This window comes from Amblyomma mixtum, chromosome 5 (genome assembly GCF_055824585.1).
Source record: "Amblyomma mixtum isolate Tamu chromosome 5, ASM5582458v1, whole genome shotgun sequence".
NCBI lineage: Eukaryota > Metazoa > Arthropoda > Arachnida > Ixodida > Ixodidae > Amblyomma > Amblyomma mixtum.
Window position 1 is genome coordinate 169,264,933 of NC_143016.1, and position 27,792 is coordinate 169,292,724.

General features: G+C 47.5%; 1 protein-coding gene across 1 annotated transcript; it reads left to right on the plus strand.

The window, feature by feature from the left end:
• Nucleotides 1-5,429: 5,429 nt before the first annotated feature.
• Nucleotides 5,430-25,263, plus strand: LOC149344648 (uncharacterized). Its single transcript, XM_089542648.1, has 5 exons — nt 5,430-5,559; nt 8,281-8,435; nt 21,972-22,039; nt 23,795-23,875; nt 25,025-25,263. Exons 1-5 carry the CDS (start codon nt 5,455-5,457, stop codon nt 25,165-25,167), a joined length of 552 nt encoding a protein of 183 aa, XP_089398774.1. The 5' UTR covers nt 5,430-5,454; the 3' UTR covers nt 25,168-25,263.
• Nucleotides 25,264-27,792: the final 2,529 nt, after the last annotated feature.

Genomic DNA, 27,792 nt, shown 5'->3' on the forward strand with positions numbered 1-27,792 from the left:
CAGCAAACATGCCATCCATGACGCTCTGTAAGGTTCTCATAGTGGGTGTTTATGTTGGGCCTGTATTGAACGCTATCGTTCCAAGCTGGCGGGAAAAGCCAGCGGAGTGTAGGTGCCTGCCCGGTGGGTGATGTCGCAGCCGCGCCGGTGACACGTGTGTGAAGTGCCATAATACAACATTTTTAATAAGGGAGTAATTACTCATTGGCATCCACCCGAGCGCAGCCATACGGCTACAAAGGAAAGTTATACAGCTTTCTCAGAAACTTCGTAGCTAAAGAAAAATTCGTCCTGGTCCGGGGTTCGAACCCAGGACCACCGCTTCACCGGAGCAGTCGCTCTACCAATTGAGCAAACCAGGACGGCAAGCTTATGGTAGGACGAGAGCGAATTGATCAATAACTCGAAGTGGGAACTGTGTTGGTCAAATGTTTAGGGAAATCCCCCAAGGTGCAGTAGATTTGTAATAAGGGAGTAATTACTCATTGGCATCCACCCGAGCGCAGCCATACGTCTACAAAGGAAAGCTATACAGCTTTCTCAGAAACTTCGTAGATAAAGAAAAATTCGTCCTGGTCCGGGGTTCGAACCCAGGATCACCGCTTCACCGGAGCAGTCGCTCTACCAATTGAGCTAACCAGGACGGCAAGCTTATGGTAGGACGAGAGCGAATTGATCAATAACTCGAAGTGGGAACTGTGTTGGTCAAATGTCTAGGGGAATCCCCCAAGGTGGAGTAGATTTGTAATAAGGGAGTAATTACTCGTTGGCATCCACCCGAGCGCACCCATACGGCTACAAAGGAAAGCTATACAGCTTTCTCAGAAACTTCGTAGTTAAAGAAAAATTCGTCCTGGTCCGGGGTTCGAACCCAGGACCACCGCTTCACCGGAGCAGTCGCTCTACCAAATGAGCTAACCAGGACGGCAAGCTTATGGTAGGACGAGAGCGAATTGATCAATAACTCGAAGTGGGAACTGTGTTGGTCAAATGTTTAGGGGAATCCCCCAAGGTGGTGTAGATTTGTAATAAGGGAGTAATTACTCATTGGCATCCACCCGAGCGCAGCCTTACGGATACAACGGAAAGCTATACAAACTTCGTAGTTAAAGAAAAATTCGTCCTGGTCCGGGGTTCGAACCCAGGGCCACCGCTTTACCGGAGCAGTCGATCTACCAATTGAGCTAACCAGGACTTTTTTTTTCTTTATTGCCTGGCCTTTGCAAAGAAAATTGGAGAAAACAAACAATCAACAAAACACAATAAACGCTATGTACATACGACTCGTCGTCAGCCAGCATGAATCTGGCTTCGTCTAATTAAAATTCAGGCAATGTACAGAGCGGCTCTAGTTTTGAGAGCCACTCCGGAGGGTCCGCAGCGGCCGTCTGAATGGCCAGAAACATGTCCATATTTTCGCGAAAGTAAATCCTGCCAGGCCTTGCGTCTCGGTCACAATGGTAGCCTGCCATTCTGGAGCGCCATATACAGTGGAGGCCTGTCAGCATTATTAAGTCGAAAGGCGCCCCATCCTCATTTTCAACAGATAAGTACCGAATGCCGTACGGGTCTAGCGGAAATTCTTTCTTTAAGGTTCGCTGCAACACATCTAAAAAATAAACCCCTTCCCAACAGTGTAAAAAAACATGGTCTATTGTTTCCGGCTTCCTGCAAATCAAACAGTGAGATCCCCAGGGTAAAAATAATTCCTTTCCCTCTAAACATTTTTTAACCGGTAAGGTTCCGGTGTGCAGCTTAAAAAAGAAGGTTTTTGTTCCTGGCGGCACCTGAATTTTTTTCACTCTCTTTAAAACATCTTTGCCTGGGCCTCCACTGAATAAGGCCCTGTACAAGAGCACGGGCAAAACTACATCGCACAAAGCACGGTACAGTTTCTTTCGTTTCACAGTGGACAGATAGTCATTCGAAAACCGCGCGGAAAGAAACCTTACACTGGCAACGATTTCCCGGTAAAAACCGCGGACCCTACAGTAAACCTCAGCAGTTCCGACTACGTACTCCGGCAGGAGGCGCCGCAGCCTAACTTGGCATACGGTGCGCAAAAACGGGTCTCTTGTGTCCCGAAAAAACAAGAAACGATTCACCAGCTGACAGTTTGAACCCGGGTAAGTCGCCTGGACCCGACGGGTTCAGCGCGGCATTCTACAAAGAATTTAAACTTGTAATTTCCCCGGTCTTGAAGGTTATCTTTAATGAAGCCTTTAAAATAAAAGCACTGCCTCCATCCTATGGTTCGTCCCATACTGTGCTTATTCCCAAAACGGACGACATAGATTACGATTGGTAACAGCATACCGACCGATAGCACTCACGAACGTCGAGTACAAAATTTACATGAAGGTTCTGGCGCGAAGGTTGCAGACTGTGATTCATTACTTAGTTGGTCCGCATCAGACCTGCGGGATTAAAGGGCGGTCTATTTTTACAAATATTCAGGTTGCCCGCAGTGTCTTAGAATGCTGTGATGACACTAGTGGCCAGGTGGCAATTCTCCAGATCTCAGAAACTTCGTAGTTACTACGAAGTTTCTGAGAAAGCTGTACAGCTTTCCTTTGTAGCCGTATGGCTGCGCTCGGGTGGATGCCAATGAGTAATTACTCCCTTATTACAAATCTACTCCACCTTGGGGGATTCCCCTAAACATTTGACCAACACAGTTCCCACTTCTAGTTATTGATCAATTCGCTCTCGTCCTACCATAAGCTTGCCGTCCTGGTTAGCTCAATTGGTAGAGCGACTGCTCCTGTGAAGCGGTGGTCCTGGGTTCGAACCCCGGACCAGGACGAATTTTTCTTTAACTACGAAGTTTCTGAGAAAGCTGTCCAGCTTTCCTTTGTAGCCGTATGGCTGCGCTCGGGTGGATGCTAATGAGTAGTTACTCCGTTAATACAAATCTACTCCACCTTGGGGGATTCCCCTAAACATTTGACCAATACAACATTTTGGGCGAGTTGGTTACCTACCGTCGTTGCGCTGTAATAATGAATGTGCGTAGTCCGTTTGTTGACCCGTCTCTGCGTGTTGTTTTCTGTCATGTTTAATATTCACCAACTGGCCGAACTCCAGGCTGTCAGCAGTTGTAGTGTTTACTTTATGTGCTTGTGTAAAATTAACCGGTCTCCTGTATTTGAGGACCATTCTAATTAGACAGGAATACATAGTGACTCGAATAATTAATAAAGGAGAATTCCTGCCAAGCCCACAACCACCAGCTAACTGTACAAAAGCGGACTGCACAGTTTTGAAGCTTTGGTAAAGTATAGGCGAATCAAAGTTTTTAGCAAAACTTCAAGCTGGGCTTTTTGGTTCACATTCTTTTAAAGGATATATTGAAGCGCTCTCCTTGGCCGTCCCGTTGCGCTGCTATAGACACTGCAAAACACGTTATACAGGGTGTCCCAGCTAACTTGGACCGAGATTTATAAAAAAAAAACCAAGCGTTCTTCAGAACTGAAATCGCGTGGATGTTTTTAAGGTTTATCTAAAGTTACAGTACGATTTTTTCGCTTCTCCTATTTGAATAATTAGTCGAGATAAATAAATTAACTTTTTAAATATAGCTTGAAACGTTCAGGCGTCAATAGGAAAGTTGTGGAGCTCCACAAATATCGTCCAACCCAGGCACTTCCAACGAGATGGACTTAGCGTGGCCGTTTTTATTCGGGAAAAAAGAAAGCCCGCGGAGTTTAAAAAATACCACGTGACAGCGCGCTCCGTGCGCCCGGATGCGCCGCGATTACAGCGCTCTCATCCGTGCTTTGTAAGAAACATCACCGGCTTCGGGTCTTTTGTGCTGCCTAAGACAGGGCTTCGGAATGTGCTTGGTTCCAAGGTAAGCGCCAGTGGGTTCGGGCGGCAACTGAAAGAAAGCGCGGCTCCTGCTTTTCAGCGTAGCTCACACGACGTTATCGGGTTTGTTACATGCTTCTTTGCTTGTTGGAAACTTCCTCCCAATTTCAAACTCATGAGATTGTCATCGTTCCTCCGCATGCATTCTGCTGACGTGACAGCGCAATTATCGCCGAAGAAACGGGAGCAGCTCTTTCTTTCGACTGCCGCCCGAACCCACTGGCGCTTATCTTGGAACCAAGCAAAACGCGAAACTCTCTTGGGCAGCACGAAAGGCCCGGAGCGGGTGATGTTTCTTACAAAGCACGGATGAGAGCGCTGTAATCGCGGCGCATCCGGGCGCACGGAGCGCGCTGTCACGTGGTATTTTTTAAACTCCGCGGGCTTTCTTTTTTCCCGAATAAAAACAGCCATGCTAAGTCCATCTCGTTGGAAGTGCCTGGGTTGGACGATATTTGTGGAGCTCCACAACTTTCCTATTGACGCCTGAACGTTTCAACTATATTTAAAAAGTTAATTTCTTTATCTCGACTAATTATTCAAATAGGAGAAGCGAAAAAATCGTACTGTAACTTAAGATAAACCTTAACAACATCCACGAGATTTCAGTTCTGAAGAACGCTTGTTTTTTTTTTTTATAAATCTTGGTCCAAGTTAGCTGGGACACCCTGTATATGTAATAAAAATACATATCGTATATATCGTTCGGCTGAAACTTACTTAAAGAAGTGCAAAATTGTACCGAAATTGCCCGCAATAAGGCGAAGAAGAGGGTGTTGATTCCTTCAATAATTTGTTTGGTGTTTTCTTTAAAGCTTCAATAGAAAAGCTATTCTGCCCTGAGTACGTTTGTTTTTGTCACAGTTTTTGAGGGCTGTCGTAAAAGACTGCATCCAATGTCGCGTTCACTACATGAGCGCGATACGTCGACAGCGCGCGCTGTCCTTTCGCGGCAGTAATTTCCTGCCACGTGCAGCGCTTCTATATCATGCTAAGGTCGGCTGCAGCTGTATAGCAACATAGTTGCAACGGTGGCACTTGCTACAGCAAACATCGCTGTTATGCCATCCCACGAGCTTCATAAAAAAACAAAAAGAGTGGTGCAAAGAGATAGCGTATGACCTCCAGAACACGCAGCGAAAACATTCCAAGTGCCACTTTTTCTGTGACGTCGATACGAGGGGAGATATTAAAGTGAATTCAAAATAACTGCTCTCCATAAGCCGGCAGCTTATCTCACACTTCTGCGCAATAAATGAAACGGAAGCCCGTTTTCTAGCGGAGCTACGCACGTGTCTAACAAAACACTACACAGCATGTTTTCAAAAATGGAACGCTCGCGGCAGTGCAAAAGGAATGTGGAGGTGAAACATTTGCGTCACGCGCAAAAGCTAGTTGCACAGGAAACATAGTGTACTATTTTTCTTGCTGTTTGTTCGAAAGACCGCCTAGATCTGCGTACATAGGAAGCACTCTGATTGGATAGGGTTGTTGTTGCACGCATGCCAGAGGGGCTTTATAAAGCGCGGCGACAAAGTCAACAGAGAACGAACTTTCTTTTACCAGGAATTAGGTGCTGACAGAATGGCCGGTCGTTTCATTTTTGCATGCTTGCTTTCCCTTGCCTTGGTGGCCAACGTGAGAGGCCAAGTATGCGGCACGGCAGCAAGCCAGCCTTGCAACGCTACACAGGGAAGATTTATTTCCATGATACTGCAGAGGTTTTTGGTCCAAGCAGGGAGGGCAAAAGCAAATTGCAAGAAATGATTACCCAGAATTGAATAAATAGCAGCTTACGTACACACATATGTTTAAAATTCATGCATGCAGATATAAAAGCACTCCGAGATACATCTTCGTCAGATCTAAAATAGCCACAAATGAAAGTTTCAGAAGGGGATTTTTAGTGGTTAAAAGATATTGGTAATGACCTCTTTGAAGTTAGCACACGTAAAAACCTCTTCAGGTAGTGAATTCTAATCCCTGATTGTTGGAAGATGAATGGCACTGGGGCAGTGGGATGGGCGAGCGGTGAGTATGTTCAAAGGAGTGGAGTTTGCATCGGCTCCAGAGTCGCTCCTGGACTTAGTGATCTATATTTCGCGGCCTGCTACCAAAGAATTCACGAAGCTAGCACGGACAGACGGATCGTGAGCGGTGGCGGCGGCAGGGGAAAACTCAAAGCGCTCAGACAACTGTTTTTGACTTCGCATATTAGTTTTTCTGCTACTTGGTTCCACTTTTTTTTCACCTGCCGTTGCCGCTGCTGTCCCTGGACTAGCATCCAACTTTGTGTGTGAAATGCCACTCGAAAATGATTATCTCTGCTCTGCTTGTTATGGGACCATTGAAGAAGGAGAGGACTGTATGAAAAGTGCCGATTGTTGCCAGAAATACCATATTGGAAAGTGTGCCGGAGTTGGAGAACGGTTTTTAAAAGCAAAGATGCTAAAACAAGAAAAGCTCTGAAATGCTTGACATGCCGTACACCAGCGTCTCGCACCAATGATGGTGGCGGATCTCAAAGTAATCAGACTCCTGTTGCTTCAAGCAAACAGCTTAGTGACATCAGTAAAGCACTGGCACACCTTACAGCAAAAGTGGACGACTTGACAACCATGACAGAAACTGTGTCCAAGATTGAAACGTCCCTCCAAAACATGTTTGACAGCTACGACAAACTACTGGAAATATCGGAGGGACATGAAAGAAAAATCGAGTTCCTTCGCAAGAGAGTTGACAACACTGAGGAAAACCACGCCAGGCTTGAAATTCAAAATCTGCGCCAAGAACAGACCGACCTAACTCAGTATAGTAGACGTCAGAAAATGGAAATTCATGGGCTGCATGTGACAGATGGTGCAAAGCCGCTAGACAAAGTTAACGATCTTGCGAGGAAACTTGATTTGCCCTCCATTTTAGAAAGCGACGTTGAATGGCTACATTGTCTTCCTTGCGAATCAGACAGGGTCCCCGTATTTCTAATTCGTTTTGCCAAACGATCTACTGAGGCAGACTGGTTCTCGAAGCGTAAAGAGTGTGATAACGATGCCTGGTTTTTTGATCACCTGACCCCTTTCAACAAGAAACTGATGTGGCTCGCTAAAAGTAAAGCTAAAGAAATGAAGTATGAGTTCGTCTGGTCGAGGGAAGGAAAGGTGTTTGCTCGGAAACAGCCAGGCGCTCGGGTTATCAGGATCGCTTGCGAGGCAGACGCCGATAAAATGGTTTAAATGCACCAAGATGTGAGGCTGCGCAGTGAACTTGCTCAAAAATGGCATACTTCACTTCTGAGTCATTTAACAAAATTTTGAAGAGTAATGCCTACAATTCGCGCAACACTTTGTCTTTTTTTCATTTAAATTCCCAGAGCCTGAAAAACAAAGTCGAAGTGTTAGAAGCAGAATTACACAATCTTAACATTCATTTCGACTTTATTGCTTTTACAGAAACATGGTTTAATTCAAATTCAGATGTTATTCAGCTTGCAGACTACAAACCAGTTTCAGTTTTTAGAGACGGAAGGCGTGGTGGTGGTGTGTCTCTATATGTTCGAAACCACTTATCTTTCGATAACGTGCCAGATTATTCACGTGTCCACGATGACTTTGAAGCAGTATGCATACTTTGTCATACCATTACCATAATGGCACTGTATCGCCCACCTCAAGGTGATTTGGATCATTTTTTTTCGATGGATTGAGTCCTTCCTCAAGCTCGCTAACCTGAATAAGTGGCGCATTATATTAAGTGGGAATTTTAACATTGACTTTATGGAAGATACTTCTTCAAAGTTCACGTTAAGTGAAATTTTGCTTTCTAATGGTTGTGAGAATACCATTGATTTACCGACGCGCATATCAAAATACTCGGAAACATTAATTGATCTGTTTTACAAGTATTCCGGAAAATAGAACTGCATCGGGTGTTTTTTCATCGGGGATCAGTGATCATCTGCCAATCTTTTCACTTTTTTCAGAGAAAAAGAACATTAACGGCCTTGTTCGCATGCGGAGAATTTATGATGATAAGAATATTGCCCGATTTTGTACTTTGATGTCGTCTATTAACTGGGAAGGAGTATATCACGAAACAGACTCATCACGAGCTTACGATGCATTTACTGAAAAACTAATGAAACTTTAAGATGCAACCTTCTCCATGATGACTATAAAGAAGCATAGAAAGGCCAGGAAAGAATAGCTAACAAGTGCTCTGCTAAAACGAATCGATGTGAAGAATAAAATGTTGTCTTGTTTTCTAACAACAAGAAACCAGGAGGATTTAATTGAGTTCAAGAAATTCCGAAACAGTGCCAACAACTCGGCAGTTCCTGCCACCAGCATCTTAGAGGGGCCACATTTTAAACCGGACTGTCTATTAAAAATGTGTATTTTCCCTGTTCGTCCGCAGATATTCTCTAGCTTCGAGATAAGCTATCTGGCGGAATCGACATCCCAGACAAACCAAGGCGTCTGCACCTACCTGGAACGCGAGAGTGAACAGATGGTCGACGGCAAGGCGAATTTCTCTCTTCTCACACGCCCTGAGGATGGAACAGACGTGTAAGCAGTGAGCCTTACTTACTACCCGTAGAGTTGCCTAGGTGGCGCGAAAATGTAAGATCGCAAAGGGGATTGGAGTGGAGAGCTTCGCTGCAAAGAAAAATTCGGAAATCCCAAGTAATCGATCGGGTACCTTGAAACCATCTCACCTGCAGTATTGAGTCCAAAAATGTGAGAAAAATAATACACCCACTCCGGGGACATGCCTGCGACTTTGTACACAGGTTCAAGATTAGAATTTTTCAAAATTTTAGGAGAGATGTTCAGAACTTGAAAAGGCTGGCGCTGCACATAGAGATACAAAATTTATGGTTGCGCGATAAACAAATAAACTGGTAGGTGAATGGTTTTTCCAGAAATGTGCAATAAATAATTGTGTACACTATTAGACCTCTGAAAAGCTTTGAGAAACACCTCAACTGAGCTTTGTCTCATTCAGAAGTTCGGTTTAAAGCACTTGAGAAGACATTTGAGCTGAATATGAAGGTCATGACCCGATGCAGTTAATGGGTCCCTGCAGCACCTTGTCCTCTTTGCGTATCACTTAGCAGAGACGGCCATGCTCTACATTCCTTCAGTGGCGCCAGCATGGGAATAGACGCACGCGCATTTAAGACAAAGCACAACTCTGACATTATCAAGCAACTTCACTGACGGGAAAGACAACCTATATAGAGGCGGCATGACATTTTTTCCTTCTGTTATTCGTTAGATGTGGTGAAGCACTACTTCTGAGTCTATGCACTGTGCAAGAATTCTTTCAATTTGCTTCTCAGATTGACTGAAACCATAATGACACATGTCTTTCCACCATGATCTGTCGTCATCATCATCATCAGCCTCACTACGCCCGCTGCAGGGCACAGGCCTCTTCCATGTCTCTCCAATTAACCCTGTCCGTTGCCAGTGGTGGCCACCCTACCTCCGCAAACTTATTAATATTGTCACGACCAGAGGAGCCGTGAAGGTAGACGTCGGGGAGAACCCAAGACCGGGAGCCTTCTTTTTAATTATCGAGCCAGCTTCCACGACACAGAACAGAACAGCGCGCCACGAGAGCCCACCGCCGCTTCGTCGTCGTCTTCGACTCAGCGCGGAGGCCGCGCGGCGCGTTAGGCGCGTGGCAATATCATGCGCCAACCTAACTTTCTGCCGCCCCATGCTACGCTTGCCTTCTCTTGGAATCCACTCCGTTACTGTGGAGACGTGCCCTCCACGTGCGGCCTCTTCCAGCAAACATGTCACATGAAGACCATAATGGTCGGCGCCTGGCACGAGCGGAAGCGCTAGCCCGATATTATGGCAACAAAACAGGTGTATACTACGTGGACGCATCCGGCCCTCACCACGGGGGATGGTACACGGCCGCGGTAGTTCACAACAGCAACACAGTTAACGGCCTAACTTTCAGAGCCCGCAGTGCAACACAAGGAGAAGAGGTCGCGATTGCTCTCGCGGCCTCACATTCCAATTCAAAATACATAATCACCGACTCGCGAGGGGCCTGTCGGAACGTCGAACAAGGCTGCACTCCCTTCCTAGCCTATCGAATATACCAAAATTGCATACGGGATACGGACCCCGCACACCGTTACCTCATATGGGCCCCTGCTCATCAGGGGTTGGCAGGAAACGAGGCAGCAGACGCAGCCGCCCGCGCGCTCTCTCACCGGGCTGTTTTCTCCTCCCCGTCCGATCAGGAACCCGATTTTAATCCGGTCTATACATTCAAAGATATTACAACATATTATCAAAATTGTCATCGCCTTTACCCTAGCCCATGTAAAGGCCTGAAGAAGGCGGATGAGCGGCTCGTTCTCCGCCTTCTCACCAATACATTGCTGTGCCCGGCAGCGCTAAAACATTTTGACCCCTCCTTTAGCGGCAGCTGCCCCCACTGTAGTGCAGTGTCTTCTGACACTTATCACATGGTGTGGGCCTGCCCCTCCAACCCCGCTATTCCCCCCATCCCCAACCCAACCCGGGAGGACTGGGAGGCGACCCTGCTCGGCTGCCACGACTTACAGGCCCAACAAGCCTTAGTTGGGCGCGCCCGGGCGGCGGCAACCGCCACTGGGGTCCCATACTAGGGACCTCCACCTAGTGTTTGTAAGGATCGGTCCCTTACGGGCTGATCCAAACATACCTCTTGCTCATTCGTAATAAATGTTTTCACCACCACCACCACCACCACCTTTAAGGACGAGTGGTTACCTTGACTTCAAACTGCATGCCCTGCCGAAGCCCATTTCTTCCTCTTGATTTTGACAAGGATGTCATTAACTTGCGTTTGTTCCGGTCTCTTAACGTTAAACCTATAATTTTTCTTTCCATACTCGTTGCATTGTCCTTAACTTAAGCTGAGTCCTGCTCGGTATCCTCCATGTTTCTGACCCATAGTGCGTCCTTAATCTCGCGCACCAGCTTGTCTCTGCTGTTTCCAATCATCGCGGCCTGCCTGACTGTTACATTGCATTTATGGCCCCGATGATGCAGGGCAAGGTTGCTAGATGGGGCCCCTTTGACAAATGTCACGTGTTCTCGGGCTCTGTCATTAATACTTCGGCCAGTTTCGCCGATCTAGTCTCGCCCACAAGAGAACAGTATGTTGTAGATTACGTCGTCTTTGCACGCGCAGAATTGCTCCTCGTGTTTTTTCGAGCAAGTGCGACGAACGCAGCTCCCGTTGACTTGGCGGTACATCGTGTAACCATTGTTGGGGACAGAACACGGGATTTTGCGCCGAATTTTGAGCCTATTTTTTTTTCAAGTTGTGCGTGATGCCGTGGATGTACGGCAGCACCATGTAAGGCCTCCTTTCGTTGATGTGGCCGGTGCCATCAAGCTGGTGCGCGAGATTGAGAAGGCACTCGCGATAGACCATGGTGGATAGACATGTGTCAGTATACCTTGTGTCCATATGACAACCAAAGAAAAAGAATTCTTGCGCAGAGTATAGACGCAGAAGTTGTGCTTCATCACATCTAACGAAGAACGCAAAGAAAAAATTTGATGCTGCCCCTATATACGTTGTCTTTCCTGTCAGTATAGTTGTTTGATAGTGTCAGTGTTGTGCTTCGTCCTTCATATGTTCGTGCCTCTTCCCCGTGCTCTCCATTCAATGCATGTACCAGCCAGCTCAGATGCAGCCAGTCTTGTTCCAAATTCATAGATCCATAGTTCTCATATCACTCCTGGAGCAGTGGCGCAGTGATTGATGAGCCACTGCCCCGGCAGGTGGGTGTTTCGAATACAGCCACCGGTGGTGCTTCTGAGATCTAGGTTGCTCTTTCTGAGCAGCCTCTCGCGACCGATGGTTAACTTAACTGCTCCTTGCCACGGCGGGCAGTTTGCTCACAACCAAGTGGGCAGGTGGTCGCCACCTGCCACCGTTGGCAGGTTGTGATGATGTCGAAAGGTCCCGTGGCCTCTGTGGGAGGTGGCCACCCGCTTCTTCGCTCACAGCGCCGACGTTGGATCTTCTGCAGAACACCACCCTTAACGCTATCGCTATAATATACGAATAATAGTTTGATATTTATTAGTTGATTCTATTACGTAGTTACTGATCATATATTTTGGGATTGGGTTTATGTGGCTTAACGCCCCAAAGTGATTCAAGCGATGAGGAACGCCGTAGTGGTTGGTTCCGAATAATTTTCACAATCAGGGGTTGTTTAATGTGCACTTACATGCCACAGTGTACCAGCCTCTAGTATTTCGCCTCCATCGAAATGCGATCTCCGGCCGGAATAGGCATTTATTATGCCATACTATAAGAGCCTCATTGCTTCGTTTGTTTGTTTGTTTTATGGGGTTTAACGTCCCAAAGCGACTAAGGCTATGAGAGACGCCGTAGTGGAGGGCTCCGGAAATTTCGACCACCTGGGGTTCTTTAACGTGCACTGACATCGCACAGTACACGGGCCTCGAATTTCTCCTCCAAAGAAATTCAACCGCCGCGGCCGGGATCGAACCCGCGTCTTTCGGGACAGCAGCCGAGCCCTCATTGCTTCGGAAAGCCGGTTTAATATGGTGGCTGCAGTCACACCAGGGGATGAAACCAAAGAAAAAATTCAGGGGGCACTTTGACTGTCTAAAGTGGGTAGAGGCGGAAGCGTTTTCCGCACCACCTTCGCTGTTTCTGTGGCACTGGTGGCGTCACATATAAATGAGTATTAATTACTAAGTGATGACAAATGAGTAATTAATTGTTAATTACTGATTAATGCGTGAATACTAATTAACTGCTAATTAATGACGCTTAAGCTTCGCCTTTAGGAGTGGAACGCGACAGCGCGTTGTAGTGCTGTTCAGGGAGTCCATGGAACGCCACCACCCGTTCGGCGCGATGCCTTGCCCTTTGAACGCAACGCTTTTTGAGGAAAGGAAATGGCGCAGTAATTCTCTGTCATCTCGGTGGACACCTGAACCGCACCGTAGAGGAAGGGAGGAAGTGGGAGTGAAAGAAGATAGATAAAGAGGAGCCGTAATGAAGAAAATGAAAATTGTATTTGAGGAAAGAAAATTACGCAGTAACTGTCTCACAAAACAGGGGGGCACTTTTTTGACCTAAAGTGTGGTCACTGATGTGTGGTTAAGATGTTAAGCTTCGCCCCTAAGAGTGGAACGCGACAGCGTCTTGCAACGCTGCCAGGGAGTCCACAGAACGCCATCGCCCATTCGGTTCTACGCCTCGCTCGTCGGTAAATTGGTTTTTGAGGAAAGGAAATGTATCTGTCTCTCATTTGTCGGTGGACACCTAAACCTCGCCGGAAGGGAATGGAGGAGGATGAGAGTGAGTGAAGACACCGTATTCACTAGACGCGCCTTTGTTCATTCCAAACCGTCGAGCTGGCATGGCGGAGTGGATAGCATGCTCGTCTCTCACGCCGAAGACCGGGGTTCGATTCCCGAGCTCGACCGATTTCTTAATCGGTTTTATTCATTTATATGGCATGACTAGTAAAGTTAATTAGGCTAATTGGGTAATTAACCAATTAACTAAGCTCAGTCCCACTTACTTGGAGCATCACTATACGATCCCTTCAATTGGTTGCATGGTTACTAGCCAAAGTATAATTGGCCCCGTTTGATATTCGCGCACTGTGACGTCACGACCGTTTCCACCAATTGAAAAGCGTGACATTTTCTGTCGACAACTGCTGCTTACAACGATGAGACATTAAAGGCTTCCGCCTTAATAAAATCCTCACAGCCATGACCCGGGGTTCGACCACGCGGCGGAGCGAACTGATCAGTTCCGCCGACCGTGCTTCCGACCACAACGCCATGGACGCACCTTAAAGGGATACTGAGGCGGTTTTTGAATCAACTAGCCTTCTAGGGTTTTGAAGTAAAGTTCTTGGTGATAAAATCTGTGAAGTTACTTTTTCGATTTTGGCTAAAACAGTTAATGAAAAAGGGCTGAGGCTTAACTTGGTTAACCCTGGTCAGATGCGAAGCATATTGATGGCTAGGCTTGGTAATACATGGCTTTCCTTGGTTGAATACTTGGTCATTTTAATACAACCACTAGAAGCCTTCGTCGTGGGGGAAGACAACGGCATGGCTACAGCGGAACGCCGACTAACCCCGAGACGCGCGTTGGGTGAGCGCCTGGATTGCCACGGAAGCCGCGTCCGCCTACCCGGTGGAGCGAGCGTTTCACCTTTGATTGTAAAACATTTTATTCGCCGGGAAGAGCTTGGCAAGAGGTCGGGTTAAGTGGTCGAGAGTACATAGCCCTCGACGACTTTGTCAGCCCACACCACCGCCAAAACTTGCGTTCTGGGGTCAGAGCTAGCCAGCACGGTCTCCCACCGCTCGAGAGAAGGAGCTGTAACTAGATCACCCGGAGGTGGCTCTATTTTGCAGTCCCACAGGATGTGATCGTAGGTAGCACGTTGGCCACAGTGTTTGCAGTTTGGGTTGTAAAGATCTGGATAAATGTGCGCGAGGAGTGATGGGGTGCGTATCGATCTCGTCTGTAGACGACGCCACGTAACCTCTTGTTCTTTAGTAAGTCTTTTGTCTGGAGGGGGGAAAATTCTCCTCTCTAATTTCAAATGATTGGTGAGATCATGATATGTGATCATTGAGTCCTTCGTGAAATTCAGGGAGCCAGACTCATCCACTGCCCGGTCGACGAAACCTCAGGCTTTATTGTGGGCTGCCTCGTTCCCCGGATTCCCCGAATGGGCTGGGACCCATATCAATTCGGAATAATTTGGTGAGAATTTGGTTGCGTTAAGGATTCTAAGGGAGGTGTTTGTAATTCGCCCTTTAGCGAAATTATTGATACCCATTTTGGAATCGCTGAGGATGATGCTCCCTTGGGTATGTGCTAGGGCGAGGGCTATAGCCGCCTCTTCTGCCGTTTCAGAGGATTTCGTTTTGATTGTCGCCGAGACGATGTGGTCACCGTTCTCGTTCACAACCACAATTGCAAAGGCATTGGTATTTTTGTATTCTGCCGCATCTACATAAAGTGTTGCAGCGCACTGTCTGTATTTCTTATGTAAGGCTTTGGCTCGTGCTTGTCTTCTGCCCTCATGGTGTAAGGGGTGCATGTTTTTGGGGAGTGGTTTGATTAGTAGGGCCGTCCTATAGTCGCGGGGTAAGTCTACTTTAGCATCGTTATTCGTAGGTTGAAAGTTAATTCCGAGCTTGGTAAGAATACTCCTGCCAGTTCTGGAATTGGCTAATCGCGCTGTTTGAGCCATTAAATGGGCTTCTTTCAGTTCATTGTAGGTGTTATGTATTCCTAACCTCATAAGCCTTTCGGTTGAGGCATTTAGCGGGAGCCCTAACGCAGCCTTATAGGCCTGCCGTATCATGCTATCCAATTTGTCCTTTTCTGCTTTCGAAAATTTGAGATAAGGGGTGGCATAGAGTATCCTCCTTAGCGCAAAGGCCTGCACTAGGCGGCATAAATCTCTTTCCCTCACCGCTTGTCTGCGGTTAGCTATGCGGCGGATTTATCGCGCCGTCGCTTCTACCGCGCGTTTTAGCTTAGTGAGTGTGTCAGTATTCTTTCCATTTGTTTGTAAATACAACCCCAGTATTCTCATGGTCTGTACCTCTTTGACAGATCGTCCATTAACATAGACGTTTATTTGCGGGGGGGATGTCGTGGTACGCCTACCTCTTTGTTTACGACGGATCACGAAGAGTTCAGATTTTTGCTCAGAACAAGTGAGGCCGGATTCCCATGCGCATGCCTCAATGATGTCCACTGCTGCTTGGAGTGTGTCTTCTATGTAGCCTTCGCATTTCGAACGCGCGTTCACACTCGGTGTAGCGTTTCACCTACACCGAGTGTGAACGCGCGTTCGAAATGCGCGGGAATGCCGCTCGAGGACATTCCGGTGTCTGTGCGATGGCATCGTTCTCCCTCTCCCAGCGCGTGACGGCGATCTGTCGTGACGTCATGTGTCACGTGGTATGTCACGTGGTGTGACGTCACTGTACCACGTGGTGTGCACGGCGTGTAACCACGGCGAAGGGCTGTAGTGTACCTCTAGTAATATGCTTCGCATAATAAATAATAATTAACTGCTAATTAATTACGCTTAAGCTGCGCCTTCAGGAGTGGAACGCGACAGCGTGTTGTAGCGCTGCCAGGGAGTCCACGGAACGCCACCACCCGTTCGGCGCGATGCCCTGCTCTTTGAACGCAACGCTTTTTGAGGAAAAGAAATGGCACAGAAATTCTCTGTCGTCTCGGTGGACACCTGAACCGCACCGTACAGAAAGGGAGGAAGTCGGAGTGAAAGAAGAAAGAGAAAGAGGGGCCGTAATGAAGAAAATGGCAATTGTATTTGAGGAAAGGAGAGAGAGAGAGAGAGAGAGAACTTTATTGTCGGAAAAGAAGTGTTCCTGGACGCTTAGCAGAAGGGCCAGGTGGCCGTTAGCTGATAGCTGGCGGCGACCTCTTCGGCGCGCTCGATGGCTCCTGCCTGGACGGCGGGGTCCGAGCTGCGCAGCACTTCTTCCCAGGCGTCTGGTGAGGGAGCTTCTATAAGAGCTTCCGGAGGAGGATCCTCCGGGCAGTCTCATAGCATATGATCGAGGGTGGCAGTGCTACCGCAGTGTTTGCAGGTGGGGTCTATGAGATCGGGGTAGATGTGGGCGTAAATGTACGGGTGCGGGTAAGAATGGGTTTGAAGTCTTCTCCAAGCCACCTCTTGGTGTTTGGAGAGTGACTTGTGCGGGGGAGGATAGATTCTTCTAGAGAGTTTGTAGAATTGGGTAATTTCGTGGTACGAAATCACTGCCTCCATCTCGGATCCCCCTGGACGAGAACCCACCGCTCGGCCGACAAAACCTCGAGCATGTTGGTGGGCTGCTTCGTTCCCTGGGTTCCCTGAATGGGCAGGAATTACGCAGTAACTGTCTCACATATCTCGGTGGACACCCGTCATCCGTTTGTAGATGAAGGGAGGAAGCGGAAGTGAAAGAAGAAAGAGGGGCCGTAATGAAGAAAATCAAAATTGTATTTGAGAAAAGGAAATTACGCATGACTGTCTCACATATCTCGGTCGACACGCGTCAAAAGCGTGACACCTCTACTGACAAGCTTCCGCTGACAACCTTCTGTCGAGAACCTTCTGTCGATAACAATGAGGCATTAAAGGCTTTCGCCTTAATGTACCAATACCTTACGCTACGTATATCCTGGCGTAGCAGAGCTAAGCCACTACACTTCGTCTTACACTTCTCACGGATCCGTGTTGTCCCACACGTGTCGGCAACTCGGTTACGCGAGACACATGCCCTGACCTGACTCTCGTTACGAACACCAGAAACGCTACCTGGGAGAACCTGGGAGAGACTCTTGGTAGCGATCACTGCCTTCTCCTGGTTACTTTTCTGGCGAAGGCGGCTCGCAAAAAGTGGGGCCACGCTAAATTGACCGATTGGCATAAGTTTCGAACCCAAGAGATACCTCCCGTGCTCTTTTCCGACGGATATGCGTAGTGGGCAAAGCAATTCGACACAATACAAAGACAACACGTCACGACACTTCGGACCCGCGAAGAGATCCCTGCAGCGGACAATCACCTCCTGCACTTGTGGGAGGTGCGCCGGAGTCTTACCAAACGGTGGAAGAAGCAAAAGCTGAATCGCAAGCTTAAGGCTACATTGTCGACCTCACGGAGCAGGCTGCGGCGTATGCTGCCCAGCTCACCGATTCAAACTGGATAGAGAAGTGTAATTCGGCAGCTCGTCAGATGAGCTCTAGAGGAACATGGCGCTTCTTTCGTAGTCTCATCAACCTCACTCAAACGAGAGGGGAGACGCAAAAACAGCTCCGGCGGGCTTTGCACGGGTACCAAGGTATGACGGCTCAACTCGCGGACACACTGTGCGACAGATATTTCTGCCGCATAGAGGACCCAGTTGGGCCCGAGTACGAGTACGCGGGAAAGCCGAAACCCGACATTGATGCCCTTTTTTAGTTACACGACCTTAAAGCGGCTTTAGCGAAAATGCGGCGAGGTTGGGATCGCATAACAGTCAACCTGTTGGCGAACCTCCCCGATTCGGCCTACTTCCACCTGCTAGTGTACATTAACCAGATTTGGGACGGGCGTCCACTCCCTCCGGAATGGAAGACCTCCTTGGTCACTTTCATCCCTAAGCCAGGCAAGACAGTGAATACGGACAACCTGAGGCCCATCTCACTAACCTCTTGTGTGGGCAAGCTTATGGAGACGATGGTCCGCTCTCCCGCGCAACATGGACACGCATACACACGAAGGCAGACGAGTGGCGCGCGCTCTGGCCCACGAACACCATCACGGATCCAGACAGGGTGTATACTACGTTGACGTAGCAGGGCCGTCGCCCTCTGGAGTCTACAAGGCCGCAGTAGTTCACCAGGACCAATGCGGTTAACGGTCTCTCCTTTCGAGCTCGAAATTCAGCGCAGGCCGAGGAAGTAGGCATTGCGCTTTCAACCTCGGACTCGAATTCGAAGGTAATCGTGACAGATTCGCGTCGAGCCTGTCAACACTACCTGGCTGGCGAGGTTTCATCTTTAGCCTACTGTATATTAAAGCGCGCAGTGAGGGAATCGGACCCTTCGCCCAAACGCATAGTTTGGACTCCGGGCCATCAGGGCGTTAGAGGTAATGAGGCTGAGGACGCGGCTGCCCGGGCGCTTACCTACCGGGCACCTCATCCAGGCTCTTCCGGCTCAGAGATTGTGCAGCCGCTTCTGCGCTTCAGGGAAATTCTGGACGACTATTGCGAACGCCATCGGTTTTCCCCGGTCCGTGCTAAGGGCCTGAGTAAAGCCGATGAGCGAACTCTGAGGCGCTTGCAGACCAACACTCTGTTGTGTCCTGCTATAGCGAAACATTTCGACCCCAAAATTGATGGGCGCTGCCCTCACTGTGGGGAAGTATCCGATACCTTCCACATGGTTTGGGCCTGTCAGAAGAATACTTCCCTTCCCCCCAATCCTTCCCCTTCCCGAGAGGCATGGAAGGCAGCCCTGTTCAACTGCTCGGGGCTGGAGTCTCAAAGGGCTCTAGTCCAACGGGCGCGAGTAGCGGCCTCGTCCAGCGCGGCCTCGGGCTAAGGACTCCACCTATGTAAAGGGCCATTTTTGGCCTGCAAACTCTCCTGTAGTTCATTAAAAAGTTGTCACCACCACCACCACCTGCCAATTTCATCCACACTTTCTGCCACAAGAACTGACTTTCAAAGGATGATAAGCAAACACTATGTTCGGCCTTTTGCGCTAAGAACTGGCTGCTTCATTATGGTAGAAAAACTAGTCCGAAGGAAAGATTGGCGGTGATGAATGTAAACGTTTGATTAAATCTCGCCATCACGCTAGTCAAGCTGACGCATTCATTAAGTTATCTAAGTATCTGCGAATTTCTGGTAGGTTGAAAAATATCTGACGACGAAAAGCATTTCTTCATGAGCAAATTATTCTTACCAGCGTTTTCTTTCAAGCTTGTTGGCTCATGATTAAAGACGGATTAGTCCATAGCACTTGTGCCATGAACAATGATTTACTGTGTCTTTCGCTATGAAGCAATCCGTTTTCATTAAAGTCATAGCTTACGTAAAGTAGGTGTCAGATGTCAGCATGTGAAGGGTTTGACAAGGATGCGGACGTAGTTTGTAACAGTACTGAATGCTAAATAATCATAAATACTGTTCACATGTGTGCCTTCATCAGCACCTAAATGTGGGAGGAGTTGAATGCAGTCAGTCCTCTGGGATTTAGGCCTTGATAAATATTGACCAAGTGAAAGGCTTACTGCTAAAAGTAATTTAACCTGAGAAGCCAGATTTAGTTACCGTTACTCGCTGCCGGTCACAAGAAAATTGTTTTGGCTGATGCAGTAAAACTCCCTAGTTAGCATGAATTTGAATGCTTGGAGTGGCATATTCCCAGACGGGATTTTATGTGCTGACACTTTAAAGGAAGAATGGATGGAAACAAGTGCAGACAAGGAATTCGCGGTGGTATTGTCGACGACTTCGCCTCGAGAACCACTGTGAACGGGAAGCGTCACATTCGGTTTCAACATGTTGAAGCACCGCAGCCGTTCTCTTTCTAGGCAATGGACTAGTTCGTTAACTTTCCATGACAGGGGATAGGGCCCGAAGGAAAGTTTACGCCACTGATGGTTTGGTTTGGTTTATGGGGTTTAACGTCCCAAAGCGACTAAGGCTATGAGAGACGCCGTAGTGGAGGGCTCCGGAAATTTCGACCACCTGGGGTTCTTTAACGTGCACTGACATCGCACAGTACACGGGCCTCTAGAATTTCTCCTCCAAAGAAATTCAGCCGCCGCGGCCGGGATCGAACCCGCGTCTTTCGGGTCAGCAGCCGAGCACCATAACCACTGAGCCACCGCGGCGGCTTTTACGCCACTGAGATTCCCTATTTTTCTACATTTGATTTTTACTGCAACAGCCGTAAGAGTCGCACATCCTCACCAGACATCTCCCCCAGGACACCCTAGCTAAGGGGATGCCCATCATCTTGGCATTTTCGACCCTCTCATCAGTACCTAAGCGTACTACCGCCCCCTCTCCGAAGCGCTTCTGGCTAGGAAGTTTCAGCATGTTAGCTGCACCCATTGTTTCATACAACCGGCTTTCATCTTGTTCCAAATTTCTATGAGGCCGGTGCCTCCAATGAAAATAGCATAATAAAAGAAGCGTGCGAAAACGCTTCAGTCGCTCTCATGCGGAGTCTAAGGCGTCACCACGCCGTGTTAAGAACACTAAATATAATCGATCCAAGAAATCAGTGCTCCGCACATTACCTACGTCAACCGTTCTTTGATTTCGTTAGCCGAGAGTGAAGGAAGGACAGTTTTAATCTTGCCCTGTGGCTCCACATTGTTGAGGTGCCTGTTGGTTTCGGGGATATTTTTACGCATAGGGACGCTTTTTTAGCGGTTTGGAGCGTCAACTCATCCTTATGTCCTGTGCTGCATCTGCACTAAAAAATGTCCCCAAATTCTTGTTAGTCGAAATGCTGATGGTAACACATGCGGGAAAAAGTTCCAAGCCGACCTTCGAGAACTTAGAAAGGGCTGTCGTGCGGTGCTCATAATTTGTTTTTAAGAATCCTGGAAGTTTGGCTTTGAACACCGACAATACGCTTCGTCTGTGTCAAAAGTAACCAAGGCGCCCTTACAACGTCTCACCCCGCCAGGATGCTTTTTATTGTCCGAGGGAGGATAGCGATGGCACATGTTCACGTCACCAAGGTTTTCCTTGCAGAAGACGAAGGCTCGCGGCCGTATATATAGCGCAGCCACTCCGCTTCAATGCGAACTTGCCCTTGAACGGTAACGGCAACTTGGTTACTTTTGGCAAGGACGGTACTAGACATCGACGGCTTGTATTACAGAGCGCGAGCACCGGCTGAGGGCTTCCAATAACAGCTCAAAGCCTTTGCCGTCGTTCTTCATATAACAAGACCGAGTGTGTTTCTTCAAACCTAACAGTAAAAAGACATGAGCGGTGAAAAAGTGTTTTTTTTTCTGCCATTTGTTTTCTTATCGGTGTTCACTCGCGAGGAGCTAGAAACAGCTTACTGTAAATGTATTTATCACTCGCTGATCAATGTCATGCACATCAAGTTGACTAGTGTTAATTCTGTATTTCTGCTCACTTCCGCATCTGCTAGTCACATGGAAGGTGGTTGGCACAGCGGCACCAGAAACAACCACATTCGCGAAGCTACGAACAATTTCTTTGCGAATAACAGAAAGGCTCCGGGGCGGTTCACACTTTTTACCAGGAAAACAAGTATATATGACGTTATTCGCCGCAGTACATCACAACCCACACACTGCTGATAAAATATTTCTACCACAAAAACCGCGTTTTAATGAGGCCAGAATAAAAAACTCGCGAATGCGAAATATCTGTTGCGTGTTTAAGTGTTCTAGGAGGCTCAGTATGTAACGAAACTACGGTGAGCCTTTCTAATGGCCTATGACGTACGGGAAAGTCTCTGGCGGTAATTTTACCACTGCTTCATTGCAGGACTTCGGTTACAGAAAGTATGACTTTAACGGACAACCCAGATGTCATCACCCTCGTCTTTTCTAACGGTGAGTGTTGAACTGCTTTTTAACGCTCCTGAAAAAGTGGAAAAATGTGTGTGGAAAGCGGTAGTCGTAACGAATTTTCATGGCTACAACTGCGGCTCAATCGAAATGCGCAGGATTTTCTGTTTGAATGCCCAGCCTATGCTGCCGGCCTTGAGCAGTATGAACATCGTGTGGAGTCACTCACCTAATAGTTAATAACAGTAGACTGGGTATTAGCTAACTTAACCTGCCTTACCCAGCAGAGACGTTCAATGAGCTTTTTATCTGTCTATTCGCCGATATTGGACTACTCGAAAAACCATAATGTCTGTTTATGTACCACCAGTATGCACTCTTCAAACTGTTAACTTTGCTAGCTCCTTTGTAGGGCATTCCACATTACCATTTAGTATTGTCTCAGCTTGCCCTTTGATGCATCTCAGCTTATAATTTAATGTCTAATTCTTTTTCCTTGCTTTACAATTTTCTGCACCTCTCTCCTGTTGTGTCTCTCTCCCGAATCTCCTTCCCCACGCAGAATAGCATGCCAGCGCTTTTTAAACACCGCTTGAATTGTTGGGTTTCCACTCAAAGGTTTTTTCTCCCACCTCTTTTTTTTTCGATAACGAAATGAGCAAGAGAGGGGAAAGCCTCAGGGTGCTTGTGAACCTTAAGACAAGAGAACTTGTCTTCGTCTAGGCAGAGCATCCATCATTGGCGGGATTTAAATAGGGTCGTCACTCAGAGGAAGAAGGTCCGTTGAGAGGGAGGAGGGTGTTAAGTTTTAAGGGTGAATCTTATCAAGGCATGATGGCTTCTTAAAGTTGATTAACCGGTTGGCCTGCAAAACTGTGAAAAGATAAGGGCCATCTCAGCAGAAAGGAGTCCGGGGGTGGGGAGCGTGCAGGGACAGCGAGCACTGTCTTGAAAGACTGCGTATCCAGCTTCAACAGGTGGCCTGGTATGACTGGCTGCGTTGACCTGAGAATCCAGGAATTAGTCAACATGGCGGATCCAGATACTGGAAAAATTAAAATGAACGTAAAAGAGAAAACATAGGGACGAATCCAGGGAAAGCGTGAAAAGAAGGAGGGGCAGAGAAAATCGCGGAAGCCAAGTGTTCCGAGAATTGATGGCAAGTGATGGAGGGCATCAGCTAAGGATAAATTGAACCGATAAAAAAAAAGCAGGCAGGAAAAAGAAAAAAACGCATTTCAGGACGGAAACGACGGGTCGGGGTGGAAGGGCAGGGTGAAACTTCCTGATCATAATAACAGCATTTCCCTGTACTTCATAACGACGCTTTATCGTTTCTTTCACCCTACGCTTCCGTCCCGACTAATCATTTCCCTCCTGAACGACTTTTTTTTTGCCAGTTTTTTTCCTCTCTCTCTTTGTTCAATTTATCTTTAGCTTATAGCTTATTCCCTGCATTCCTTGCCATCATTTCTGAAGAGCCTTTGGCTTCCGCATTCTGTCCTCCCGTCCCCCCCCCCCCTTCTTTCCCCACTTCATACCCTCCTCCCCCTCAACGGGCCTTCCTCCTCGGAGTGAAGACCCTATTTTCACATCGCCAGTGATGAACGCTTTGCCCAGTCGAAGACAAGTCCTTTTGTCGAAACGATGGCAAGCATCCTCAGGCATTTCCCTCCTTTGTTCACTTTGTGACTATCAAGAACCATTTGCCCAACTTCTCTCTACCATGGACTGCTATTTCATTGGCTACACCAACGCTGAGAGCTGATTTCTTCTCGTGGTTGCCCTTTCCGTCCATAGATCCGGACACCACCTACGACGTCGAGCTGCCCTACGCCAACTACTCCGCATGTTTCGTAACTCAGTTCAACGCACCTATCGGTAAGAGCCGCTCATCATTTTGCTTAATTGTACTTATTTTGCACTTGTTTAATTTTGTGCTGCTTTAATTGCTCAATATTTTCTTCGACAGTCGACACCAGTGATAAGGTTTGCTATTTCTGTACCCTCGTTCAGACACTATTTTAGTGGCAGCATGCTTTCTCATTAAGTAGTCACCATAGTGAAGCTCGTATGGCATGTGCCCGTTAAAAATTGCACGTCGAATTGTGGCATGTCATTCGAAACATCCACTTCAAGCAGCTCTCGTGCGGTCTTCATTAGCTCTCGAAAGAAAGATCTTCTGAAGATCGAAGTTGTAGTTAGCGAGGAAAAAGAAGTTCCGTGAAGTGCGCGGATTAGGGTAAAAGTGCTAGGAAAGGGCACATGAGCTCGGTGTCGGGCTAGTGAGTACTGTGTAACGAGCCAAACAGCGTGTGAAACGCGGGAAAACACCAATTTGTTTGTAGTCAGCGCTTATGGGCGTTTCATTGGCGTTAATGTTCCTCGCTCTGTTTCGTTTGAACGAAAAACAGGGAGTGATTTCGGTCTTGGTCTGCTGACGAGTACCTTTAGTCGCAGTGCGCGTTGGTGTTTTCTGGTGCATCTCCTTGTTTGTTAGATCCATTGCAGTGGCTTAAGTAATTAGTGCTTGCAAGATGCAGTATGAAGTTGTGACTTAGGTCGCGAGGAGCCAACTCCTTCGACAACACATTCCTGTGCTTTTGTTGTTTTTGTTGCCATAAAGCAGTCATGCTTGACCCTAGGGAGAGAAAGCTGTGCCATGCGCAGTTCTGATTTATTTAGTCTTCTCAAAACCACGCAGCTAGTTGCGACCGTTGGAGCCTTCTTTTTAGTCACCTTTAAAACCACCTCGAAGAAGCCCTGCTCGTAGTGCTTGTCGCGGGTGTATATCACTTCACGCGTGGATAATGCCAGGAGGTGTGTGTCTGGTATACAACCGGGCATACGTGCCAACTAACAGTTGAAACTTCCTTTATTCGTGTGTTGCATCAAACACGACTGTCGGCTTTTCGGTGCTTATTTGCAGTTCGGAAACTATAAATATACTCGAGAATTTCTTTGCGTTGATCTAAGCCCAGTACCCTTAAAAATGGTGGAAGGCTACGAACAACGACTCTTCCCTCGCAGGTTGCCGTCTCTGGGTGTACGAAGGGACTGCAGCGGAAACGGTTCAAGCCTGCAAGCAAGGCCATGTGGAGGTCTGCGGTGAAACCGTCTACAGCACCTACAACGAAACCCTCTGTGGCAGTGGACCAACGGGATCCGCGTAGGGCTCGGCGCATGCTGCCTACAGCAGCGCATGTCCCGCTACTGATCTGGGTCATTGAATCTGAGCAAATAAATGCCTCTGATAATCAAAAGAGAAAGATGTACTAATTTATGATGGGCAGCGCCGTCGAAATGCGTGTCACCTGAAAATGCGATCCGCCCAAGGACACTATAAGCACTGGGCGCTAATAAGAACACTAAAGTAAACAAAAGCTCATAAACGCTTCGTCTGACCGAGTTAGGATATTAGAAATTCACGAACGGCCTGTCTGCACCACAGGCACTGGTCTAGCGGCGCGGCATGTTTGGTTTGGTTTATTGGGGTTTAATGTCACAAAGCAACTCAGGCTACGAGGGACGCAGTAGTGAAGGGCTCCAGAAATTTCGACCACCTCGGGTCTTTAACGTGCACTGCCACTGCACAGCAAACGAGCCTCTAGAATTTCGCCTCCATCGAAATTCGGCCGCCGCGGCCGGGATCGAACCCGCGTCTTTTGGGTCAGCAGCCGAGCGCCGTAACCACTCATCCACCGCGGCGGGGGGCGTGACATGTGAGGAAATAATTTGCTGGGAAAGGGTGTACGTGCCGAACAACATTGAATACCCTATAGAAAGCCGAAATGCGGATTTCGTATTGTTTTCGTACGTAATGTCGTACGCAAGACATTGTGCAATCTTAATGAGGAATGTAAGGTAAAACGCGGATTTAAATAAAAAGCACATCTGGATATCGGTTATACAGTCTTCAAAAACTCATAAGCAACCTACCTTCAATCATTGTTCTTGATCTGCGCGGTAAAAAATTAAGTTTTCTACCACCAGTGCGGCGCCCGAACTCTTGCCGCGGTTAGAGATGTCGACGATCTGTATGTGGTCCTTCTGCGTCACTTAAACAGAAAAAATCCCAGAAAAAAAGCTGCACGGATGGCACTCTAACTCAAGAGCTTCTGATAGGAAATGTATACGGAACCTCATATCTACGAGCTTTTTTTTATCATTGGGCTTCGTCGTAGCACGACATTTCATAAAAAGAACAAACAATACATAGCAACAAAAAAAAACGAGAAGAGCACACAGAATTCGTTGTACATACAGGAGGTTTCACCTAAGATTTTACACAATTTTTAAATGTAGGCTTTTTGAGTTAGAAGAGCACTTTTCGGGGCGTATCATTTTCAGCAGTGTAGTGCATCATAGTAAAGCTAAGAAATGCTAGCCAGCAGGCTGGTTAACTAATATTGAATAGTTAACTTTCTATGTATTATTTAGAGTCATGTTGCCTACGGTAAGTAATATGGATATTAGTTTTTAGATTTTCGAAAGCGTCGTTACCGTCGGCGGTGTTGCCCAACAAATTTTGGCTACTTCAACAAGTTATGTGCACTGTACCGACTGTTGCTTAAATCAGAGAAAATCGAAATAAAATTCTCTCGGCCTAACCGCACGTTTGTTGGGGCTCAAATTTCGCACAGAGGTTGCATTTGGCGGTGAGTTTTGTTTTATACTACATTTAGGTGCCGGTACTTGCCTGATTCGGTCAGAATTATTTTGAAATCCCCATTATCTGCGGCGACGGAAAAACCAAAACGAAAAGATTTCGCAGCACTGGTACCCGTGGCGCCATCTCGCACGTACCGGAGAAACGAGTCCTCTACCGGAGAGGGCGGCGTAGGAAGACTCGCATCCAAGTCACGGCCATGTCCCTCTCTTGATCGCTGTACGACCGCATTTTCGGTGATGTCGTGCGCTTCTTCGCAGCAGACAGCACCAAGCAAAGATCATTTGCTCACCAATTTAACACAGCTGGGTTTCTCCGGTAGGTACGTGATGGCGCTACGGGTACCACTGCTGAGAAACCTTTCGTTGCGGCGACGGGGATTTCCAAATAATTCTGACCGAATCAGGCAAGTACCCCACCTAAATGTGGTATAAAACAAAACTGACCGCCGAATGCAACCTCTGTGCGAAATTTGAGCCCGAACAAACGTGCGGTTAGGCCGAGATAATTTTTTTTTCTCGATTTTCTCTAATTTACGCAACACTCGATAGAGGTTGATTTGCCTGTAAGCTTCCAGAAAGCGCAGGTGTGTAAGGGAAGGTTGAAGAGAAAGCAACGTCTGCAGTGCACGTAACTCATTGAAATAGCAAAATTTGTCCGGCTACAGAGCCGGCCGGTAACCGCGTTTTCGAATACTTTTAAAAACTGATGTGCATTTTACTTACGGTAGGCTACACACCTCCCAGTAATCAAGGAGCTTAACGGTAATAGTCAAACTGCGACTTATTGGCCTCTGTAGCCGATTTACCTCATTAAATCGAGTTAACATCCGTCCCCCGCCTTTATTTTTTCAATTCTCCCCGTACGGTGGGCGGAGACGACCAACGCCTTTCAGCCAGCTCCTTGAAGGCTTTGGTTTGGCGTTATTTTGTTTTTAGGTTTCCGTGAATGAATAGTTTCATTAGCAGATAATATAGCCTCAAAATAAGCCCGCAGAAATAAAAATACGGGCGGACTATTTGCTACTACGGATTATTACGTATTACTCGTATTACTACATATTACTCCGCCGATGGCAGAGCGGCAAGCCGCCACGGCGCTGAGTGAAAGGCACCCAGGGTGTCGAACA

Coding starts and splice junctions, on each gene's coding strand:
- LOC149344648 (XM_089542648.1), top strand. CDS start 5,455: ATGGCCGGTCGTTTCATTTTTGCATGCTTGCTTTCCCTTGCCTTGGTG. Junction 5,560..8,280: donor GCCAGCCTTGCAACGCTACA/CAGGGAAGATTT, acceptor CCTGTTCGTCCG/CAGATATTCTCTAGCTTCGA. Junction 22,040..23,794: donor CACCCTCGTCTTTTCTAACG/GTGAGTGTTGAA, acceptor TTCCGTCCATAG/ATCCGGACACCACCTACGAC.